Below are 24,180 nucleotides of genomic sequence, written 5' to 3'. Positions count from 1 at the left end.
ATTGTAGTTAATTACCTTTGTAAGACAGCTTGACTCTCGGTAAATTGCTCCTTGCACTTTTACAATCCACTTGTGCTGGAAGTAATACCCCAGTGAAAAGCAGTAAAATCCTAGTTATCCTCTTCATAGTGATGAAATAATTGCCCATATGCAGTAACATTGTACTGTCCTGGGGTACAGAATTCACACAGAGTAAGAAAACCTAGAACCAGGAGGTAACAAGTTATTTAGGTCAATTTCACACAGTCCTGTATACTGCACTGTCCCAGCAGTATTAATAACATCTCAACAGTCACGCAAAGAGAAAGGAAAGTTGTAAGTGCTTTCTTCCAGAAACACAGCATGAACAAAACAGTGCATAATAAAGAACCACTGCTTCATAGAAAGAAAAACCTAAGCAAGGCTTTAGTAGAGTGATTGGAAAAGCCGCCCTTTTTTATTTACACTGCCCTTTAATAGCTAGTGGCATCAGCTAATCCTTTTCCTCTGCTTCAGTTGACTGAGCATAGCCAGAAAGAGAGGGTGAGAGAAGCAAAGAGAATGAGGGGGGGGGGAGTAAGGAAGAGTGTGTTATGTGTGCATGTGCGAGAGAGAGAGAGAGAGAGAGAGAGAGAGAGAGAGAGAGAGAGAGAGAGGTGTGCAGCAGTGCTGACTTTTCCTAATGCAGGCAGATAGATGACACCGGATCCCACGGACAGGTTTGCTCAACACTCTTCAGGCTAGCTAATGATGGAAAAACAAGCAGGCAAATTCAGCCCACCCCTTCACACTGTATGTTAAGAAACCTGTAGCAGATCACAGAAACAAATACTCCACGCTTTCCCAAAGGAGCTGAGACACTTGCTCATGTTATATCAATTTGTCTTTTCCCTTACTGAATTGCAATTGCTGTAAAGGTAAGCAGTTATGACTTTGATAGTTTTAATACTTTGAGTACTGAAAAACAAACAAGCAAAAAATGTGATGTGTACTAGTAATTTAAGTATAAAAATCCCCCTTTGTCTACATAGTACACTGATTCAGCCCGTATGAACCAAGTGCTTGCCTCGCTGTGGAAACGTTCTCAGTGAAAGGGAATACATGTTAAGGAAAAGCTAATGTGTGCTTTGTGTTTTTCCTTCAAAGGGTTATAAACAAATGATATGACATGTTTATATTGTTATAGTGTAAAAGAGCAAAGACTTTTCTGTATTCTCTTTTAGGTCACCAAATTCATAAAAAGCAGCCTTAATAACAAAATTATACTACCATCTAAAGACACTATAAATAGAGAGAGAGCGAGAGAGAGAGAGAGACGGAGACAAGGAGAGGGAGAGAAAGAGAGAGAGAGAACAGTTTAAAAGAACCATATGCGCATAGTTTTGTTTCACATGTTAATTTATGAAAGAGACTCATAATATGACATCCTTTAAGCTCTGTGCTAATTTATTACAGAAGTTGTCAAAGAATCTATTAAATGCATCATTTCAGAAGTCATTATACTAGAATTTGGAATTTGTTCTCCTTTAAGTGTTTTTTTTTTCTTTTATTTTCCATATAATTGTGTGCATAGAGTTAACAGTTAATTTCGTGTGTGTTACATTAAGACTTTGCTCTGGCAGAACTGTTTAACTAACGTTGCCCTTCAATGGCAAAAGTACACCCTGTGATTTCATTCTCATGCCATTCTGCAAAATCTGTAATTCATGCACAAGACAAAATGTTATAATGCCAGCTGGTGGGATTTTTTATTACTAGGATTGATGCTAATATATGAAGATAATGTTCCTTTCTACATCTGTGGAATTCTAACTCTGTGCATTTTTAAGGGGTGGGACTCATTTGGTTTTATAGTACAGCATATAGTTAAATGGCAGATAGGATCCAAAATATGCCATTGCTGACTTAATATTTCACTTTAAATGACAATAATTTAAATGGACTTTAAATGGAATTCCTACAAATCCTGTCTCTTCTGAGGTAGCATTACTAAGTAAATATTTGGTACACTTGTTAGGATGGAGTATGTGCAGTTTGTTTATTGGATAATGCACTGACACATTGTTCTCTTTATTCAATGCCTTCTGGAGAAGTGCTTATGTAAGACAGATTTCAGTTTTAATTCTGAGCTTCAGAATTTCTCTTAACCCATGTCATGCTGGAATAACTGGTTCAAACGTGCACGTGTGTAAAGTCATACCGATTGATGCCTTTGAATAAATAGAAGCAGAGATTATGTCACTTAGCACTTTTTCTTCTTTACTACATAAATCTGAAGCCATCAGCTTATGTCAATATACATGGTGCTCAACACTCATTCATTTCGCTGGCCCTTCTGAATTCATGTGTGATGGATTTGACGTTATCTTTCTGTTGAATAGCATACAAGTGAACAAAGCATTACCTGCAGTCCTGCCCTACAAACATATATGCATTTGTTGCCAGAATTTAAAAAGTGTCAATTCCAAACAGAATGCAAATTTTAGCTCATCAAAAGTATTCAGTCACTTGCTGATCATTTTCTTAGTTGCATTTTTTGTTTTGTTTTATGTGTGAATGATATTTGTGTGTTTCTCTTTGGCTGTGCAGTGCACATTTGGATCCTGCCAATGTATCAGTCAGTGCAGCATACTGTTTAGAACGTTGCATGTAGTGCAGCATACTGTTTAGAACGTTGCATGCAGTGCAGCATACTGTTTAGAATGCTGCATGCAGTGCAGCATACTGTTTAGAACGTTGCATGCAGTGCAGCATATGGTTTAGAATGCTGCATGCAGTGCAGCACACTGTTTAGAATGCTGCATGCAGTGCAGCATGCTGTTTAGAACGTTGCATGCAGTGCAGCATACTGTTTAGAACGTTGCATGCAGTGCAGCATACTGTTTAGAACGTTGCATGCAGTGCAGCATATGGTTTAGAATGCTGCATGCAGTGCAGCATACTGTTTAGAACGTTGCATGCAGTGCAGCATACTGTTTAGAACATTGCATGCAGTGCAGCATATGGTTTAGAATGCTGCATGCAGTGTAGCATACTGTTTAGAATGTTGCACGCACGTAAAACCCTTTCTTGCAAATAAAGGATCAAAAATCAAGGCCACATCCTCATATGTGGCTTGTCTTCAGTCTTATTTATGTACTTTCTCAAGGCTGCAGTGTTAGCCTTTAAATTGCTGTCCTTTTCCATCTTATTTATTCCTTTCTCATACATTCATTTGTGCTATATTGTCTATCTTGTTCTTTTTTTGCAGTTTGCACATATTCTGATATCCTTTACTGTCCTCATACAACTTGTGGTATACTTCTTTCTTCTTTTTGGAATTTCATTTTTACTGTGAACGTTTTATAAATTAATGCAGTTTAACAAACCATATAAAATACTAAAGCTGATATCTTAACTTAGTCTAATATGACTAAACTAGTACCCACCGACTTTTACTCAATATTTTTTCCAGTATACCCCAAGAATCTGGAGGACATTTATTTTCATCTTTCTTTGCATTTCATGGAAACCCTTTTCATTCATATCTATGGTAAGTATTTAGTTGTTAAACCCTAAGCTCCTTATAAAGCCCACAGAACTTACAAGCATAAATGTAGTTTACTTTAAACTGTTGCTGTACCCCTCACACATTTCCTTTCTCATCTTATCTTCCCATCAGGAGTTTATACCCTGTAGAAGACTTTGTTTTAATTAAGAAATAGGCATTCTTTCTATGCAGCTATTTTTCTAAGTTATTAAAGAGAAACTGTTAAAGAGTACAGGGCCCCAAATTGCTCTCTGGAGTTCCCTGTTCATTAACTGCCTTATTACCTGTCTTCTAGTCACCACTATCCTGGGCTTTTGGCATGCAAATAGCTATCAATTCAGTATATCTGGTTTTTAATCCTTATGATAAAGTGCATAGTATGTTGTCAGTCCCCTGTGTGTGTGACAGCTTGAAAAAAATACTTTAAATAAGCTGCACCCCCTTACATCTGTCCTACTTACTTTGTAAAACTTTTTTTAATAGGAGCAATGAAAGGGGGAAGATTCAGCACCTCAGAGGTGGAAGAGAAAAAGCTGAAGATAGCACTATCCTTTACTAGTCACATGACATTTAACAAAGTAGACAAATCATAGTATAGGAGAGAATACAATAAAACAGAAAATCCATTAGATTACAAGAGACTAATCTAGCATGAGTGACTTGCATGCTTTACATAGACTTGGGGAAATTAATTTTGCAAACTCTCACTGGAATCAGCCTTATAGCATCAACAGGTCACTCACTGCAGCAACAATTTGTGGGTTTATTCGCTAGAGAACTGAACCTGACAAATGATGAGGGAGATGATATTTTGAGTGCTGAAAATCACCAAGGAAAGGCAGTCAACAACCTGGAGAGATCTACACAAAGGAGAACCTTTTAGGGAGACAGGATGGACACAAGCGTCAATGGTGCACAGTTGGCACACTTTGCCTGTGGTGCTGGAAGACCAGAAGGCTGTGTATTCTATTCCCACTTCAGGTGATTGGACTGCTGACACTGCAGTGTAGCATTATGAGGGTGCCATACTCCTGAGTGTGTTGTCCATCAGATGAGACATTAAACCAAGCTACCATTGGGCTGAGTTGGTGGTAGCTCAGGTAGAAATAAAAGATTCCACAGCAGTTATTAAAAAGAGTAGAGGTCCTTTATTAAAATCTACAAAATACAATACACATATTCTATATGCAAATTTCACAAATCATTTACAATTATTTACAATTATGTATAAGTAATTTACACATTTCCAAAATTCTTAGGCTTTCAATTCCCCCACTCTTTTTTCTACAACCAAAATCTTATTTTCCTCAAAATCTCTGACAATACTTATTTCCCATTATATTTTATCTCTTTCATTCTTTCATTCTAGACAATCCACACTATGTGAAACATTTTTTCATTTAATCTTTCTGTATCACTTTGTTTCATGTTTTCATAGTATCCATATTCTATCATGTCCATATTTATACGTTTAACATTTGTCAGTCCTTTTAAACATTCTTTGTCACATATTTCTTTCCACAATTGATTTACTCTCTTACCTTTCAGAAACACATGTTCGGTGGTTGCTAATTCCCCACAATATATGCAGATTATATCTTTTATTGTTTTATATGGCATATTTGCTTTTACTGGAAACCTATTAATAGACAACCTCCACAAAAAATTTGTACATTCCACATATTTTTCATGTCTTTTCATTCTTGCTTTTACAGCTTTTCCTTTTTATCTCCTAAATGCGTCCAAGGGTAAATATAATAAAATGTTCCCATTATATTTTCATACCATGTTTTCTTATTTTTTTCTATGTTTCTTAAATCATTCTTCTATTGTAATATTTTCTCTTGATAATATTTCATTTCCATATAAGGTTCATAGGTTCATAGGTTCATACTAGGCTATCTGCCCTAGGGCATTTATAAGCCTAGCCAGAGTGTGTTTGGCTTTCACCACCCATTTTAAATTAATTTTGCTATGCCCTTTTTCGAGGTTAGTATACTGTGCCTCTGTCTAACAGTGACACAGAAGTGATACCCGGGGTAAACCTACGATCTCCTATCCACTCATCAAGATTCCTCTTGAAGAGAGTCAATGAGAGACTCTGCCTAACCTGGACTGGGATTTTATTCCAGAGTGAAGGGAGCCTCTGGGTTAAGAATATGTCCATCCAGCATGTCCTATTTATTTCAGTGCTGAGGTTCAAGTCTCTCGTGCACGTAGCTGTATGGGATTTGGATTTTCTGAGGTGCAGCATGCCCATTAATTCCAGGTTGAACATGGCTTTATACGTCAGGCACAGATCGCCTCTGAGCAGGCGGTATGCCACTGAGTAGAGCTGGAGTTTCTTTAACCGGGCAGCATATGGCATCTGTTTGAGCCCTTTGATCCTCTTAGTGAGGTACTTTTGGGGTCTTTCCTGTTGCTGCAAGTGTCTGGTAAGGTACATCCCAAAAGGGGCATTGTACTCAATTATGGGCCTGATGAGGGATGAGTAAAGAGGCATGATGACCTCCCCTGATATAGATGTGAATCCCTTCATGATTAGGTGGGCTATATAAAATGTTTTTCTAACCACTTTGTCCACGTGGTTTTCAAATGAGAGATTGCTATCAACTTGGGTCCCCAGGTCCCTAATTACTTTTTCCGTACTTAATGGATTACCACCTATGTGGTAATTTGTGGGCACTTTGTTTTTGCCAAAGGGGATGACTATATACTTTTTGGCGTTTAGCTTGAGGCCATGGCTCTGGCACCAGTTGTCTGTTTCTATGAGGCCCTTTTGTAGGATGCTTGTGTCGGCTGGAGAGTCGATTATGGTGCCTAGTTTGCAGTCATCTGCGAACTTGGTCAGCCACAGTCCTTCCATGTTGGCCTGTACCTCCGAGAAATATATACCGAACAAGAGAGGTCCCAGGACTGAGCCATGTGGGACACCACTTGTAACTGGTTTGGAGTCTGACATGGCTCCAGCAATTCTAACCATGTGGGTTCTGTCCTTGAGCCAGTTTGCAACCATTCTAGCGACATAAGGATTTATATTTAAGCTGGTGAGCTTATCTATAATGCCCGAGTAGGGTATTGTATCGAAGGCTTTTGCGAGGTACAGGTAGGCTATGTGGACAACCTTCCCCTCGTCGATGGCCTTGGTGACTGTTTCAAAGAAATCGACCAGGTTTAAGAGGCAGGATCTGCCCTTAACAAAGCCAAACAGTGTAGGATCCAGTGTATGTAAGTCCCCAATATCTTTATTTATGAGGTCCATGATGATCCTTTCCATAGTTTTGCAGATCAAGCTAGTCAGGCTTATGGGGCGATAGTTTCCAGGATCCGTTGAGGCACCACCTTTGTGGAGAGGGACCACTGTTGCTGTACGCCACTCTTTGGATACATATCCTGTAGTAAGGCTGAGACTGAACATTAGTTTTATGTTTGGGTTTAGCTCTTCTTGGAATTCATGTAGGACGCAGCCTGGGACACCGTCTGGTCCCATTGATGCTGTGTTTTTTGCTTTGGAGAGGGCAGCTCTTACCTGAGCATCTGAGATGTCAGGGGGGCAGCACTCTGCTGGGATAGATATTTGCCCTTTTGGTGGGGAAGGGGGGGAGGTTTGTGCTGAACCTGTCAGCTAGGATGTTGGCAATGTCTGTGGGTTCGGTGTATTTTTTGTCATTTTGGACTAATTCTGAGCATATCTGGGAATTCCCACCCAGGTTCCTAACATAACTAAAGAAAGCCTTGTGATTATCCTTAGTGTCCTGTGCAATTTTTCTCTCGAAGCTGGCCTTAGACAATTTTATGAGTGCCCGTAGTTTTTGCTAATACTGATCAGAGATGCCTTCCCTTTTTGGGATTTTGCTCTATCATGTAGTAGCTTCCTCCTTCTATTGTATAGTTTGTTTATGGCTGGGGTCCACCAGACAGGACGCCTGACTTTGTAGGATTGGGTCTTGGTTTTATTTGAGATTACATGATCCATGCATTCCTGAAGGTGTTTGTAGAATGCGTTTATAAAGGATTCTGCGGTCTGGGCTGTATTTTCCACAGGCCTGGGGGCTTTAAAGGATTCCACCTTGGTTTTGAGGAGTGTGAAATTTGCTTTAGAGAAGTTTTTTACTGTGGTTTTCTGGGCAGGGGGTGGGGTCGGGATGTGAATATCCAGTGAGATTAGTTTATGGTCTGATCTTACCAGTGAGGGATACACTTCTCGTCTGGAGCATAGAGCCCCCATGTTGGTGATGATCAGGTCCAGTATGTTTTCCCCTCTTGTGGGAGAGGTAAGAAGTTGTTCCATAGCATTTGAGTTTATAAATTCTAGGAACCTTTGGGCTAGGGTGTTGGAGCTAGAGTAATGCTCCCAGTCCATGTTTGGGTAGTTGAAGTCGCCCAATATAATGGTGTTTGGAGAGACCTTCATATTTTCCAGTGTTCTCAGGAAGGCCGAGTGGAGTTTCTGGGTTTGGGAGGGTGGTCTGTAGCAGGCTATAAACTGGAAGGCAATTTTACCCACTGTTAGTTGCACATGGATAGTCTCTGATGCTTCGTGCTGTGCCACCAACTTGGAGGTGTAGGTATCTTTGACGAATACTGATACTCCCCCTCCTTTTGTGTTTCGGTCCAAGTTTTGGGGCTGAAAAGCATGGTATGAGGTATAATCTGGTAGTGCTGGGGTGCTCTTGGGAGCCTTGAACCAGGTTTCTGTTACTGCACAGATATCGATGTTCTCCATGCTAAGGAGAGTTTTGAGTGCATGCATCTTGAGGTTTAGACTTCTGGCTTTGAGTAGCATTACTCTTAGTTTCTTATCCCTTGTGATACCTATGGAGGTGGGTTTGTCTTTTGAGCCTTGCCTAAAAAAGGCACTATGGGGGTGGCAAGAGCCTTTGCCAATATCTGAAAGCCCAGGGGTGACAGGTGCAAGCCGTCCTAGCGAAGCATCGTGGCTTGTTGAGCATGTCATCCCAGGCTGACAGGCATTGGATCCCCTTTGAATGGCACCAATACTTAAGCCAATTGTTGAAATTGATCATCTTGTCTTCATATTGTGGCATCATTCTTGGTGAGGGTAAGATGCTACTCAAGGTCAGGGTCATACCGGCCTGGGCTACATGCTCAGAGAGCTCCTCTATGTCTCTTTTCATGTAGTCCAGGGAGGTGCGCTTCAGGTCATTCACACCAGCATGGACAATGACTGAGTCATATTTGTACTTGCCTTGGAGTGACCTGAGTGCTTGTGTTATGTGGCGGATCCTAGTGCCCGACAGGCAGCTCACCGTGACCTTCTCCTTGTTCAGCCTGGTGAGCGGGACGTCAGTGTGCCTGATGATAGAGTCACCTATTACAAGTGTATCAGGTGTGTTGTTTAGCCTTAAGGGCTGTCACTGTTCGGCACACTGGCTTTGTGAGCTATGTGTTGCACGTGTTTTGTTTTGGGGTAGCGGTTGCTTGGGTGTCTGCTTTGGAGGTCTCTGCTGCTTAGGCAGATTTTTATTTAGAGCCTCCAGGTATGTTTTTGTGTGTTTATGTGTTTGGTTTGCTGTCATGGTAGGTCTATGTGAGACTGGAATTGTAGTGAGTGTGGTTTCCTTCTCCTTCTGACTGGTTATGTCAGTACTGAGTTGAGAGAGCTTAGCCTCCAGTTTGGCTATATGGTTGCATCTCTCACATGTGCTGGAATTTGTTGGGAGGAGGAGAGGGTTGTCTGTGTACATGAGGCAGTTGTAACATTGCCTCAAGATTCCCAGATTCACCACCTGGACCAGAGAGGAGATTGACAACTGACCTTTGGACATGCTAGAATAGTATTGGGAATTCCTTTATAATTGAAAAAAGGGCCAATGGGGAACAAGGTACTCAAGGGGAGTTTGTGAGGGTGTCGTGCTTTTAATTTTTTAGTGCTGACTTATATAATTGCTTTAGTGAGCAAGTGCCAGGCTTTAGAGTAGGAATAGGGTGTTTATTATGAGAACTAGATCAGTTCTAATGGAAAAAGTGAAGAGCAGACTTTGTGGAGCCGAGAATGGTTTAAACCCAATTAAGCGGAGCTGCCCGATGCTGCTCTATCCGCAAAATTGTGCAAAGCCATGCCAAAGCAGGTTTTATACAGGGGACTTGAAAGAGCTAGAAATTGGCCAAAAACAGCCAATAGACTACCAGATTCTTGTGCTGGGAACACTCCTCCAGGGATAGATAGGCTGCTCTAATCTCCCCACTGCCACTGGTGAACAAAGAAGCCTCCCTTTATCCAAGAAAGGAAATGGTAACACAGGAACTTTCCAAAAGTCCAGAATACAGCAAAGTCTGCATTTGGACTACTCTAGGTCAGGAAAGACGGGAAACAAGGATATTTTTCTTTTTTGCAACAGCAGGAAAATGCAATAAATATGCAACACAGGCTAGCACACTTGAGTGTGTAGCCTCAACAGGTATATGCAACAAACAGGACAAACTTTAAAAGTGCAGGTGCAAAAACAACTTTAAACAGTTTAAAACAGTTCAAGAAGCAGAAATACTTGCAGTTTAGCTAGATCGGACAGTCACCCAGGTAGTAGCAGGAAAAAAATTACTTTTATCAGGTTAGCAGTTGCTCTTTTAGCCTCTCTGCTGCTAGCACCACTCTGCAGGACCACGAGGAGCTTGGCTGAGTAGTAATAAGTGCAAAAACCACGCCAAAGCAGGTTTTATACAGGGGGACTTGAAAGAGCTAGAAATTGGCCCAAAACGGCCAATAGACTACCAGATTCTTGTGCTGGGAACACTCCTCCAGGGATAGATAGGCTGCTCTAAGCTCCCCACTGCCACTGGTGAACAAAGAAGCCTCCCTTTAACCAAGAAAGGAAATGGGCGACACAGGAACTTTCCAAAAGTCCAGAATACAGCAAAGCCTGTATTTGGACTACTCTAGGTCAGGAAAGACAGGAAACAAGGATATATATTTTTTTCTTTTTTGCAACAAACAGCAGGAAAATGCAATAAATATGTAACACAGGCTAGCACACTTGAGTGTGCAGCCTCAACAGGTAAATGCAACAAACAGGACAAACTTTAAATTACAAGCGCAAAAGCGCGCTAAAGCTGGCTTTAAAGCAAGGGGTTAGAAAGAGATAGGAAATGGCCCAAAATGGCCAATAAGCTACAAGTCACTGGGTTGGAACCACTCCTCAAGGGACAGATAGGCTGCTCAGAGCTCCCCACTCTCACTGGTGAACAAAGAAGCTTCCTCCTATCCAAATAAGGATATGGGCAACACAGAAACTATGACTAGTTCCTTTACTTCTTTTTAAACAGTTAAGTTTTTCCCATATTGATTTATATATTCCCTCTATAATCCTTAACAATTTTCCTTTTTCATGTATTCTTGTCAATATTTTATATACATTTAATGAGGCTAGATATACAATTGAGTTTACTAAACCCAAGCCTCCTTCCATTTTGGTAACATAAAGAATTTGTTTTTTAATAGGGTTCAAGCTGGACTGCCATATAAATATAAACAACACATTCAAAAATTCTTTTTCACATTCTGGTGGCATCATAAATACAATTGGTAAATTTGCCGTCTTGCCTAATATTACTAAATTAATTATATATGTTTTTTTCTACATGTAAGTTTAAATGTTCTCCAGAATAAACAAATACTCCTTATTTTAAGTATCATTTCCTTCCATTGTATTACTCTCTGTTGCTCAATACCACACTTTATTCCCAGAATTTCTATTTCTTCTTTATTAAACTGGATACTTCTTATTTTTCCAGAGAACTCCAGTCCTTTACTCTTTCATTCATTAATACTTAAACCTAACACATTTAGTTCTTTGTCAAATGTCTTAACAATTATACTCATCCATTCTTTACTTTTAGCAACTAATATTAGATCATCTGCATAAAAGAACATCACTGGAATCGGAATTGTGTATAATATTTAGCTTCCTAGAATGCCCTATTTATCTTGATAATTACCGCATTCATAATTAATGCAAATAGAATACTACTTGCTGGGCATCCTTCTTAATACCACTTTTTATTTATATTGTCTCACTTAACAAGCCATTAGCTACTAGTCTCGCTTTATTTTTGTTATATACAGATGTCAAAATACTATTTTATTACTTATATTATATTCTTTCAAAAATTCTTATAATGCTTTATGCTGAATCTTGTCAAATGCTTTACCTACAACTCCTACTAGAATTTTCTGTTCTCTTTCCTTATTTATTACATCATCTATCAATTCTCTTATTAACATTAAAAGTTCTTGACTCCCTTTTTCTTTTATTCCAAAAACTGTTTCAGTCAGTAAATTTCAACGTTACCTACTAGTCTTTTTCTATTATTTTCAAAAAAAATTGTATAATCAACATTGTTTAATACTAGTGGTCTCCAGATTTTTATGTCTGTTCTTTCTCCCGGTTTATAGTCAAAAGGTCAACGTTGACATGTCCGACAGCCACCTCCTCAACCATCGTAGGAGCGACTGTTAGAATGTCGACGTTCATGTGTACGTCCATTTAGATGGATGTACACAGGGCAGGGATTCACAGCATTGCTGTGAATGGGGGATTTAGAAAATATGGTCGACAGAATTTGTTGACTTTGCTGCGTTGACCGTACAACCTACTTAATATGTATGAGTCGACGTTATTTGTCATGGAAATCACCGTTCACGTAAGTGATTTTCGTGCTTTTGATAATAAACCCTTTCTCCCTTTTTCCATATAAATTTAATTTCACCAATACATATTTTTCATCATTTACACCTTTTTCAAACCATTTATTCAACACCTTAAAAAAAACATTCTTTTTGCCATTCTTGCATGTCCTTACACATTAGATATTCAAGTCCTTTTAAACCTGTAGCTGCTTCAAAATTTACTGTTTTCAATACATTTTTAAAGTCTGTCATTGTAATTTTTTTCTTCTAGCCTCCTGTTATCTTCGTCAGTTATTTTTTAAGTTCCATCTATTTTTTTATAGTGTCACAGATGGAAAGGTTCCCAAAATATGCCTTTTGAATGTCTGCATTATTTCTTTTGTGTAGCCACTATACTCCCTTCCTCATTCCTTAACTCTGTTATTGTTATTTTTTTTCTTTAACCATTTTACTTAAAATGGTGTTTCTTCTTCTTTTCTTCTGTGTAAAAAAGTATCTTTGTTTGAATAACTTTTTTTTAATTTCTCTTGGTTCATCTCGTATAACATTCTCTCTTTTTCTAGAAACTTTTCTTGACTATCTGTTATGCTTTAAAGACTTGGTTATTGATTTCCTTATATTTGCAACTATCTTGTGTTATTTTTATGCGTTGACATTCCAGTACTCCTTTCTATATTTTTCTTTTAAACTAATCCCCCAACTTGTCCAATCTTTATAAAATCCTCTCATGCTTATTTGATCCAACCATAATTGATTTATTATTTCCTTTACATACTCATTTAGCTCTGATTCATTAATTCTTATTTAACCATTTACATATTTTTATATAGCCTATTCTTTCTTGAATTTCTATCCAGATTGCCACGTGGTCAGAAAAACCCATAATATTAACTCCTTGATATAATATACTTAATCTCTCTGATACTATAAAATAATCAATTTCAGTTCTCAGATTACTCATCATAGGATCATAGAATCATAGGAAGTTAATAGACTAATGGCCCTAGGGCCCTTACAAGCCTAGCCAAGTTCTACCCTTATTTCCATAATCAGCACCGGTGGTGCAGCAGTAGCGTTGTTGCCTCACAGCAAGAGGTTCTCACGTTCGATTCTTGGCTGGAGTGCAGGTAGTGCCTTCTGTGTGGAGTCTGCATGTCCTCCCCGCAGTTGGGTGGGCATTCGAAAGACATGCATAAATGGGCATGCCTTCGTTGAAGGTTGAACATCGAGCTTGCACCTCGGCGTTCATCAAAATCTACTGCCAATCATTAGCGGACCCAAGTTCTGCTGTGGTGACCCCTAACCGGGAAAAGCTGAAAGACAACAACAACAGCACCTATTGTCCCTGTCCAAGAGGGACACAGGTGGAACCCCTGGGGTGAATTTATGGTTACAGATAGATACACAGCTCTAACCACGGTTTAAATCCTCTCTATTCAGAGCAGAGAATCAATCTATCCAAACATGAATGAGATGAAAACTCACTTTTATTAAAAAATAACAAAGCTTTCAGGAAAAAAAGACCCTTCCTCAGTGTTGTATAATCTAATTTATGGTTACCCATCTAATCATCCAGATTGCATTTGAAGAGGGTAATGTGGTACTCTGTTTGACATGAAGTGGAAGTCTGTTCCAAAGATGTGGTGACCTGTGGGAGACAAATCTGTCCCTCCAGAAGGTTCTGTTGATGTCACTGTGATGCCCATGCCCTGGCCCAGTAATCAAGGAGCCTTAATCCTCACCACTAACACCAGTGAGGTGCGTCTCATATAGGAGGAAAGGATAACGAATACACACAGTAAAATGCAATTTCCCTTAAGAGCACACAGAGATTACAGTCAGTCTGGGGCTGGTTGCTCCCTTGCTCTCCAGGTCCCCAATAAGACTCCCCACTGGCACAGCTATAGGGTCCAGATCTCAGCCTAGTGGGCAAGTTAAAACCTCCAGCACCCTCACTATTCAACCAGGGCTTTGTGTCCCTACCCAAGTAGCTGACACACACACACACACACACGCACACACACACACACACACACACACACACACACACACACACACACACACACACACACACACACACACACACACACACACACTTTGAGAAGAGTTTATGCAATCACACAGACACTCCTGTGAAAGGCTAGCACAGGTTCTCCAGCTGTGTTCCTTTTTCCCAGAATATACAGTAGTACCAGCTGCCACCATCCGCTAATATTTATCAGCTACTCAAAGGCCCTTAAAAGGGTGTCCAATTATTACTGTGTAATATTATTATCCCATTGGTAGTATAGTCCAGGGCTAAAGCTATTCAAGTGGCTTTGTACAATTTTACCAAAGGCATGCAAGTACTCTAAAGAGCTTAAATTATTTCTACAAAACAGCCACAGTTGGAAGGGTTTAAAAATATTTAATAACAAATAGTCAAAACACAAGACAATACTTTTTACTACACAGTGCTAATCAAGAGTTCAGAGATCACAGAGAAATACTTAAAATAATTCAGTAGTACAGTTCTAACATCACAGAAAAACACTAGTTTCCAGCTATTTCTAAGAGAAAGCACAAGTCTTAGATAAACTTACATATAAAGCAAGACAGTGCTGATGAGTTGGATGGTCAGGACAAACATGCTAATGCTCTCTGATTCTCTCTGTTTTTAAAATCATAGTCCTGGTTCACATTACATCATTCTTCACACTTCCCTGGGTTCCCAGGCTAACAGAAATGGCATTTACATTATTCAACTCTGGGCAGATACCAGCGCAATAAAGGACATTTATGCATGCAAGTTCTGGCCATTAACTCTGGCCTTAAAACAATAACAAGAATTCCTTGTCTTAGCCATTTTGGAGCCGGATTTTAACATCAAAGTCATGAAATGCTTGACTTAGCTTTCTTACAGCAGAGTGCACTGTTACATTTATTGCAGTTGCACATGTAACACTATTTTTACCATTTAAAACAACAAGCCTGTGGTTTACATTAATATTTACAGATGACAGAATTATCTACAAGATTCTATCTGGCTAGGCTGGCAGCCTTCAGCTATTTTCACCCAATCTTCACAGTCACATATCAGGTCAAGGTCTTTAAAGTGAGTAACGCATGTACCATTTGACTTATCGATATGCAGCATTTCCAGTAAAGCAGGGTTAGAGATTGCCTTGTATGCAAGGCAGAGATCGCCTCTGAGTAGTCTGTATGAAACAGAATAAAGTGACAGTGTTTTCAAATGATCTGCATAGGATAGATGCTGAAGATCTTGTATTTTCCTTGTGAGGAACCTTTGTGGTCTCTCCAATTGCTGCAGGTGCTAAAGGTACATATCAAAGGGGTGTTGTACTAAATTATTGGCCTGATGTGGTAAGTATACAGGGAGGTTATAACCTCTTTTTTTTCTGAAGGGAATGCCCTTACCTATGAAATGAGCATGATAGAATGCCTTTCTTACCACTGTGGAGACATGGTGGTCAAAGGTAAGATTGTTGTCAACCTGCATGCTCAGGTCTCTCATCACTGTATGCGTACTTAAGGTGTCAATATTGATGTGGTAGTTGGCAGGAACATTGTTCTTACTTAAAGTGATGATAATACATTTTTTTTTGCATTGAGTTTAAGGCCTTGACTTTGGCACCAATTATTTGTTTATGTAAGGCCCTCTTGTAGGATGTCCACATAATCTGGCAATTCTATAACCGCTCCCAGTTTGCAGTCATCAGCAAATTTTGTCAGCTGCAGACCTTTAGTTTTTGCTTGTACTTTGGAGAAATAGATTCCAAACATTAGAAGTCCAAAGACTCATCCCTGTAGAACACCACTAGTTACAGGTCTGCTGTTGGAGGTGGATTCTCCTATTTTGATTATATGGGTTCAATCTGCTAGCCAGTTTGTGACCCATCTAACAATATAAGGGTCGATACTTAGTTTTTTAAATTTCTTCAAATCTCTTGGTTTTCTAATACCATGGCAGAAACGGACCCCATTCCTAAGTCAAAGTATGATAAAAGTTCATGAAATTAGTATTGTTTCAATCTTTGATGTCAGCCAAAAGTGCTCTTCACAGCACCTGCAATGTGCCCAGTAATTCCTCCTTCTGCAATTCATATGGAGTTACATGTATTGGTAACATATCTAAATATGATTGTAGATTATTTTTTATAAAACCCATTGCTCCTACTACTGTTGGAACTATCTTGGTATCTTTCTTCCACATTGCTATCGTTTCTGCCTGCAAATACTGAGATTTTATGACTTTGTGTCTCTCTGTACGCAAGACACTGTAATCACTGGGTGTGGAGATTTCAATGATTAATGCTACTTTTGTCTTCTTTTCTTGGACAACTATATCCGATTTTCTAGCATCTATCCTTTGAACTGTTGGTAATGGATGATCCCATGTGATATAGACTTCATCATTTTCTATGATGCTTTGTGGCTTATGTTTCCAGTGTTTTTTCAGCCACTTCAGTGCCATAATGTTTGCACAATCTCTAGTGTAAAAGTCTTGCTACATTATTAGGCATTTTAGTATATAGCCCTTCTGCCATTAGTATGTAGCAACCAGCAATGAGGTGTGCAACTGTTTCCAATTCTGTTTTACAAAACCTACATGTCTGTTTCTCTCACATGTTCAATGGACTTTGTAAACCAACTTGTATGTAGCCCACTGTCTTGTGCTGCCAATATTAACCTTTCACCTCTTGGTTTGAATTCACCCCCCCCTTAACCATTCCTGTGTTCTTTCCTGATCAACATGAGGTTCTTCCAGAAGTTTTCTATACTTATAACTGTGTTTATGCATTTTTCACATTTCTCGCCTTCTCATCTGGTCTGTCACCTTATATTATTTCATTTGTTTTTTGGCACATTCAGTTGCTGCCTGATTTTTATCTGCTTGTGGTTTGATTTCCATTCTGCTTGATGCTGATATGCTTCTGCTAGCCTAAGCAGAGAAGTCATCTTACATTTATTCTCCTCATGTTTCAAAACTTTCACTACATTTGGGTATTGAGAGGTCAGCAGATATGAGAGGAGTCCCACAATTGCAGATCTATACATGTAATCAATTTCAAGGAGGCCCATCCCTTCTTCAAAATCGGCAATATATAATCTTGGTATGCACTGATTTTTATAAATCATCTGGTGAGCATGAAGCATCCTTCTTGTTTTCCTATCTAATCTCTCCAACATGTTTTGGGGCCAGTCAATCATTCCAAAACTGTAAGTGAGGACAGGAAGAGCAAATTCGTTTATAGCTTGGATTTTGTTCCTAGATGTCATTGGTGTTTTCAGGATTAATTGAAGTCTTCTAAAGTGTTCCTTTATAAGTTTTATTCACATTTGTCCATGTTTTATTGTTGATCCTTCATCAGTTCCCAAAAATGTATATACTTCCTCTTACTCAAGTTCTTTTATATCACATTCTTGTCCCAAACTGATGTTTTATTGGTGCTGCAGTTTTACTGGTTTAAAGGTTGCTTTTGCAAATTTACCAAGACCAAATGACATTCTTATATCATCTGAAAAAGTTTTGACAACTTGCAGTTGTACTTTCAATTCCTCATCTGATGAACTATACAGTTTTAAACCATCAACAAAGAGAATATGAGAAGTCTTTACAATTTGTTGTTTTCTAGGAGCCAAATTATAGTGTGGACAGCTTAATGGGTTAAAAGCAAGATAAAATCACAGCAGTGACAGAGAGTCATCCTGGAATATCCCCTACTGAATTATTATCCCTGGAATAGTAATTTGTTCTTTATCACAGCTTAATTGCAAAGTGGTCTGCCACTGTTTCATGGTCACTGTAATGTAGTTGATCAGTGTATGGTTTATCTTATACATTTTTAAGCACTCTTTTATTCATGAATGTGGGATACTATCAAATGCTTTTTTGTAGTCAATCCATGCCATACTTAGAGTCTTCCCCTTTTTACAGTTCTTCACTATGACTTTATTTAACAGCAAATGATCCTTTATTCCATATGACTTTCTTTTATTGCCCTTTCGTTCTATTGCCATAATTGAGTTTTCTTCTGAATGACTACAAACTGTCAGCATCAGTTCCAGTGTATAGTGTATATGTTTTCGGAAGGTGAGTTATTGGTCTATAGTTTTTAGGGTAGCTTGCAGGTTCACTCTTAAGGAGGAGCATTGTTTTTCCTGTTGTTAGCCAGTTCATGCAAAGATGTTAATACTTTTAACCAGACGTTAGGTACTGCATCTGTACCTGGGGCTTTCCAGTTAGAGGCTTTTCTTAACTTTGTTTCAGTCTCTCTCTCTGGCTGTTACTTCATCCCATTTCATATTCTATGCCTTTAATCTTCTTATTTTTTTCTTTTCTTTCTTCTATCCATTTAGCATCTTTGTTATGTTCCACAGGATCTTCATAAATACTTCTCCAAAATATATGTATTTCTTCTTTTTGTTAGTGGTCTTTCAATTACTTTCACCTTGTTTCCCAATTCTCTATAAAACTTTTTTGGGTCATCAATAAATTGTTTATTTTGTACTTTTCCTTTATATTTTTCTGTCTATCTTCAAAGTTTTTCTGCCTGTGCTGAGATTTTTAGTTTGTTATTTGTGATAGTGCATGATAGATCCTGGTCTGTTCTAATACTGTGCATTGCTTTTATCACATCTATCTTTCTAAGTGTTTTTGTTGACCTGTTTCCTCTTCTATACTCTTCTAACAGTGACACTTCTTCTCTTAGTTGCTTTATAGTTTTCTGTATTTGATACTTCCATTATGGCATTTATTTTCTCCCCTTTCCCTCCCTTACTACCCTGTGTTTTTGTGGTAGAACTTTATCAGTTATTAATTTAGTTGCACAGTAACATATCCTGTTTACTTCTGTTATAATGCATGGATCTCTATGGGCAGTCCTGATTACTGTGTTCATTTTTTTTATCCAACTTATGACTTTTGGGGTTTTATTGACCTTCTGCAGACTATTTTTTTCATTGATCTTAATATGTCTATTTATCACTATTAAGTCAAGCAGCTCTTCTCTTAGCTTGTTTTCTTCTAAACTGAGGGCACATTTTTTGTTTTCCATTTCCTGCGGGCATTCTGTAGAAAGTTCTATTGCATCTTTCTATGGCACATTCTCTTCAATTTCATCCTGTGCCATCCATTCCTCTGACATATGGGAACTCACTGGTGGGTCTATATTATAAGATCGACGTTTGAAAACATCGAACAACATATGGTTGACGCCATATGGTCGATGTCTTCAAACATTGACCTTATAAATAGACAAAAAAAAAAAAAAGAAAAAAATACCCTAATGGGTTTAAGCAGGGGGGGCAAGCCCCCCTGTACCCCCACACCCCCTTCTACTTAAATATACCAACTCTGAGACCACACTGCATTGCAGTAAATGAAAATCTCCCCTTACGGAGATTTCCGTTTACACGTTCGAGATTCTGAGCGTTCAATATTCTCGTGTCAACAATGTCAGATTCGACATTGTCGGCTTTCATGAATATAATATAGACCCTCACTGGCCTATCACTCCTCAACATTAACTGCATCAGAGTTTCCACAGTTTCCTGTTCCTTTCCTTGCTGTCCAGCTTCAAGTGAATGTTTATACTGGTTTTCTGTGGAAATCTCCAAAATATCTTCATATGGCACCTGACCAAATCCTTCCCATTCCACTGGTTTCCCTTTAATTTTGAGGTCCATTGCTCTATCCTGTTGTGGTGCTTTCTGGATTAGATTTTCAACACTGAATCCTTCACGTAGGAGGTACGTCATAACCTCAGTTTCTATTTCTTTAACTTCTCCATTACTAATCTCCTTTTCTACTTTTTCTCTTTGTCTTCTTATTTTTTGTATTGTAAAGTTTTCCTTGGATTCCTCTGTCTGTATTTCTCTTCATATATCTTTGGTGCTGCTCCGTTTGTACTAATTAGTTTTGCATTCTCCTTTGCATAGATATTAGACTATATTAAATCTCTTGTTCTTTCTCATGTCCATATTTCTTCTTCGGATGTCTCATGCTCTTCTTGTTTCTCCTTACTTTGGGGACTTATTCCATCATGCTGTGCTGTAACCTGTGTTAGATCTTCTTCATCAAATCCTTCACTTCGCAGGCACTCCATAACTTCAACTTCAATTTTTTTTTAACTTCTACTTTACTAATCTTCTTTCTACATTCCCTCATTGTGACATTTTTCTTTTTATTGTGAAAGTTTCCATGTCAGAATGCCTTTGCCTGTATTTCTCTTCGAACATCTTTGGTGCTACCTTTTTTATGTTGATTAATTTGGCTTTTGCCTTTGCATAAATATTGCACCATATCAAATCTCTCTTTCTTTCCCCATGTCCATATTTCTTTTTCATACTTTTCAAAAATATCTAGGTTTTGTTGTTTATATTTTAGCACTTCCTCAGGTGCTTCTTTTTCCAAACAGATCGACGTTTCTTTGTCTATATACTGTTTTTCACAAATCTGTTGTATTAATGACCACACATTTTTATTTGAAGTTTCTGACAGTTTTTCTTGTGAAAGTATTTTTCTTTCCTTTAATTTCTCTCTTAATCTTTTTGTATATCTTGTGTCTGGAAATTTCCTTCTTATCCTCAATACTCCATGCTATCGTCTTTATGGCTCTTCTTTGGCCTATCAGTTTTTGTGATTTTTGTGGACTGCTACTTCCTTCTACAACAGGGGGGGCATCCTCCCTCTGGGCCTGGCCTGGCCCCATTGTAGGAATGTTTCCATATTTTGAGGATTCTACACTGTAAATTTTTTCAGTCCTGGCACCAGTGTGCCTACCAGGATTGGGCACTTTTTTATCCTGGGTCTTGTGCACCCAGCTATTTTTTTTTTAATTTTTGACCTTCTTCTGTCCCTGATACATGCTATATAAATACAGTCTGTATATCAGTGTCACCTTGTTGATATTTTATGAAAAACAGGGTCTACCTTGTGAAGGTACTCACCAAGACTTGAGGATGAATTCAATTTCAGCACGACTATTCTCCCTTGCTCAATGACTTTTCATCTCTCCATTAGGACTAGGTTGATACCTAGCTCGTTGAGTTTGTCAATGATGCCTGAGTGTGGGATAGTGTCAACCACCTTAACTAAGTCTAGGTAGGCTGTATGCACAGATTTCCCCTTGTCCAGGGCCTTGGTGTACTGTCTGGAAGAAGTCCACCACATTTAACAGGCATAATCGTCCTTTGACAAATCCAAGCTGAGTAGAGTCAAGTGTTTGGAGATTGCCTATATCTTTGTTGATAAGGTCCATGATGATTTGCTCCATGGCCTTGCAGATAAGAATAGTCAGGCAAATGGATCTATAGTTCCTGGAGTCAGTGGAAGCACCACCTTTGCGCAAGGGAATAACGGTGGCCATTTTCCATTCATTTGGGACAAAGTCGATGCTTAGACTATGATTAAAAAGAGTATCCAGTGGTGTTGCTAATTCTTGTTGGAGCCTATGTAAGACACAGCATGGGATGTTATCAGGTCCCAGAGATGCTGTGTTTTTGGCCTTACAGAGGGGGTTTATGACCTGTTCTTTAGAGATACAAGGTAGGGGACAGGTGGTAGGGATGTCATGGGGTATGTGTGGAAGGGACAGGGGACTGAAGTTTTCACAGAACATCTTGGCCAACAGGTTTGCTATGTCCACAGGCTCAGTATATGTGGTATCATTAACTACCAGTTCAGCACAAATCTGGGCCTTTCCTTTTAGGTTACAGATATAACTACAGAATGCCTTATGGTTGTCCTTAGTTGAGGAAGCTAATTTGTATTCATAGTTTGCTTTGTAGGACTTCACAAGATGTCTTATTCACGTTTTTAAGCAGAGGAGGAAGTGTTCCCAGTTTAGGGCTCATTCCTTCTTACTCTTAGACAGCAATTTCTTCCTCTTATTATAAAGCCTGTTAATGGCAGTTGTCCACCAGGCAGGTTTGCTCTTCCTTGAGGAGCTTGTTTTGGTCCTATCAGGTACAGCCGAGTCAATGCAGTTTGTATAAAGCATTGGTCTAGAACTCGGCATAGTTGCCAGTTTCATCTGAGGGGGGGAGATGCAGTGAAGCTATTTATACCATCTTGAAAAGGGTTATAATCTGCTTTGGAGAAGTTTTTTAGTTTAGTTGCTGCTGGGGGAGGGGGGGCTCAGGTGTGATAGTTACTTCGAATGAGACTGATTTGTGGTCAGATCTCACCAGGGAAGGCCTCACAGTGGGGGTGCTACAGTAGTCCCCCTTATTGGTAGCACCAGATCCGGGACGTTGGCACCCCTTGTGGAAATGTCAACCAGCTGGTCCAAGATACTTAACAAAGTCAAGGAACATTTGGTCAAGTGAGTTTCAGCATGAGCAATTTACCCAGTCAATGGATGGGTAGTTAAAGTTGCCCAAAATTATGGTGTTCAGATGTACCTTGATAGACTCAAGTAGATCCAAATAGGCAGAGTGGGTATCCTGATTCATGGAGGGGGTTCTGTAGCTGACAATGACTTGAATAGCTGTCCTACCAACAGTTAATTGCACCTGAAGTATCTCCTGGGAATCATACTGTTTAACCATCTGGAGGTGTATTTATCTTTGATGAATATTGATACACCGCCTCCTTTAGTTTTCATGCCTTCAGTTTGTGGTCTGAACGTGTGGAAGGAGGTGTAACTCAGTATGGCTGGGGTGCTCTCCACAGCCTTGAAGCATGTCTCTGTGACTGCACAAATGTCTGCATCTTCCAAGGTGAGGACTGCTTACAGTGAATGCAGTTTTATGTTAAGACTCATAGCATTTAGCAGCATAACCTCGAGGTTGTTATTAGATGGAGTTTTTGCTTTGGGTATTTTGTCCTTCAGATACTGCCTAAAAAGGCTCTATGGGGATGGCAAGTGCCTTAGCCAGTAGCTAAAATCCCAGAGGTGACAGATGAAGACCATCTCTGGTAAAGCATCAAGGTCTGTCGATGATGTCATCCCAGGCTGACAGATAATGGATCCTCTTAGAATGACAACAGAAACTAAGCAAATTATTGAACTAAATAATTTTCTCTTTGTATTGAGGCATCATCCTAGGTGAAGGTAACATGCAGCTTAAGGCTAGTAACATACCTGCCTGAGGCACATAGTCTGAGAGCTCAGTCATGTCTCTCTTAATATAGTCCAGAGAGGTACATCTCAAGTCATTCGCACCAACATTGACTATGACGGAGTCATAACAGTACCTGTTGTTGAGACACTTGAGTGCATGTGTAATATGGTGCATCCTGGCACCTAACAGACAGCTGACAGTGACCTTTTCCTTATCCAGCCTGGTGAGAGGGACATCTGTGTCCTTTTGTATGTCCAATGTTTATTTTTATATAAGTATGTCTTACTGCTTTTGATCATATCCGAAATAACTTTTATATCTGCCCCTTTTTTTTGTCTGTGTCTTAAATCAGAATTCACATAATCAAGTATTTTTCTAAACATATTCTCCCTTTGCTTTTGTAAAGTGTATGCATACAGTGTAATCACAATATATATTTGGTTCTTCCATCTTATATCTAATATGGCTATTCTTTCTAATACTACGTATGTATAATCCGTTATTTCTGTACATTATTTACATAAAATTGCTATGGCTGAGCATTTTTCATCTCCTCAGTACCATATAGCCTTGCCTTCCCATAACCCATTAACTTGTATGCTTTCTTCTTCTGTTGTTAGTCTTTTGCCTGTTAATACTATAATGTCCATATATAACATTCTGCACCATTCCAACACTCCCAGACTTTGTTGAACATTCTTTATGCTATTCTCGTTAATGGCAAGGATTCTCACCTTATGGAAAAATTGCTTTTATCCTTTTTCTTTTTTGCATCCTCCTATACCAATATTTTTAAATTTTGCTTTCTTTCACTTTTTCCAATGAAACTTCTTTTACTTTTAACTCTTATCCATGTATTATCCCCTTCATCATTGAATTACTTACTTCCTCCTCTATCTCTCTTTCTTTTCCTTTTGTTTCCCATCATTCGTTCATTTACTTACATTCCTGTATC

The 24,180-nt window shown here is 39.0% G+C and overlaps 1 protein-coding gene and 1 long non-coding RNA gene across 2 annotated transcripts in view; one reads left to right on the top strand and one right to left on the bottom strand.

Moving 5' to 3' along the window:
* The window catches only part of SEMA3A (semaphorin 3A), a 1,172,288-nt gene extending 1,171,800 nt beyond the window's left edge, over nt 1-488 (bottom strand). The window contains exon 1 of the mRNA XM_044088352.1: nt 16-488. Coding sequence (XP_043944287.1) covers nt 16-160 — 145 coding nt within the window. The 5' untranslated portion in view covers nt 161-488. The remainder of the gene's footprint in view (nt 1-15) is intronic.
* Nucleotides 489-584: 96 nt separating this feature from the next.
* The window catches only part of LOC122815663, a 181,948-nt gene continuing 158,352 nt past the window's right edge, over nt 585-24,180 (top strand). Inside the window, exon 1 of the long non-coding RNA XR_006366981.1 lies at nt 585-896. This is a non-coding gene — a long non-coding RNA (uncharacterized LOC122815663). The remainder of the gene's footprint in view (nt 897-24,180) is intronic.

This window comes from Protopterus annectens, chromosome 11.part0 (genome assembly GCF_019279795.1).
Source record: "Protopterus annectens isolate FY-2018-M chromosome 11.part0, PAN1.0, whole genome shotgun sequence".
NCBI classification, from domain to species: domain Eukaryota; kingdom Metazoa; phylum Chordata; order Ceratodontiformes; family Protopteridae; genus Protopterus; species Protopterus annectens.
The sequence above is the reverse complement of the archived record's forward strand: the minus strand, read 5'-3'. Positions and strand labels throughout refer to the sequence as shown.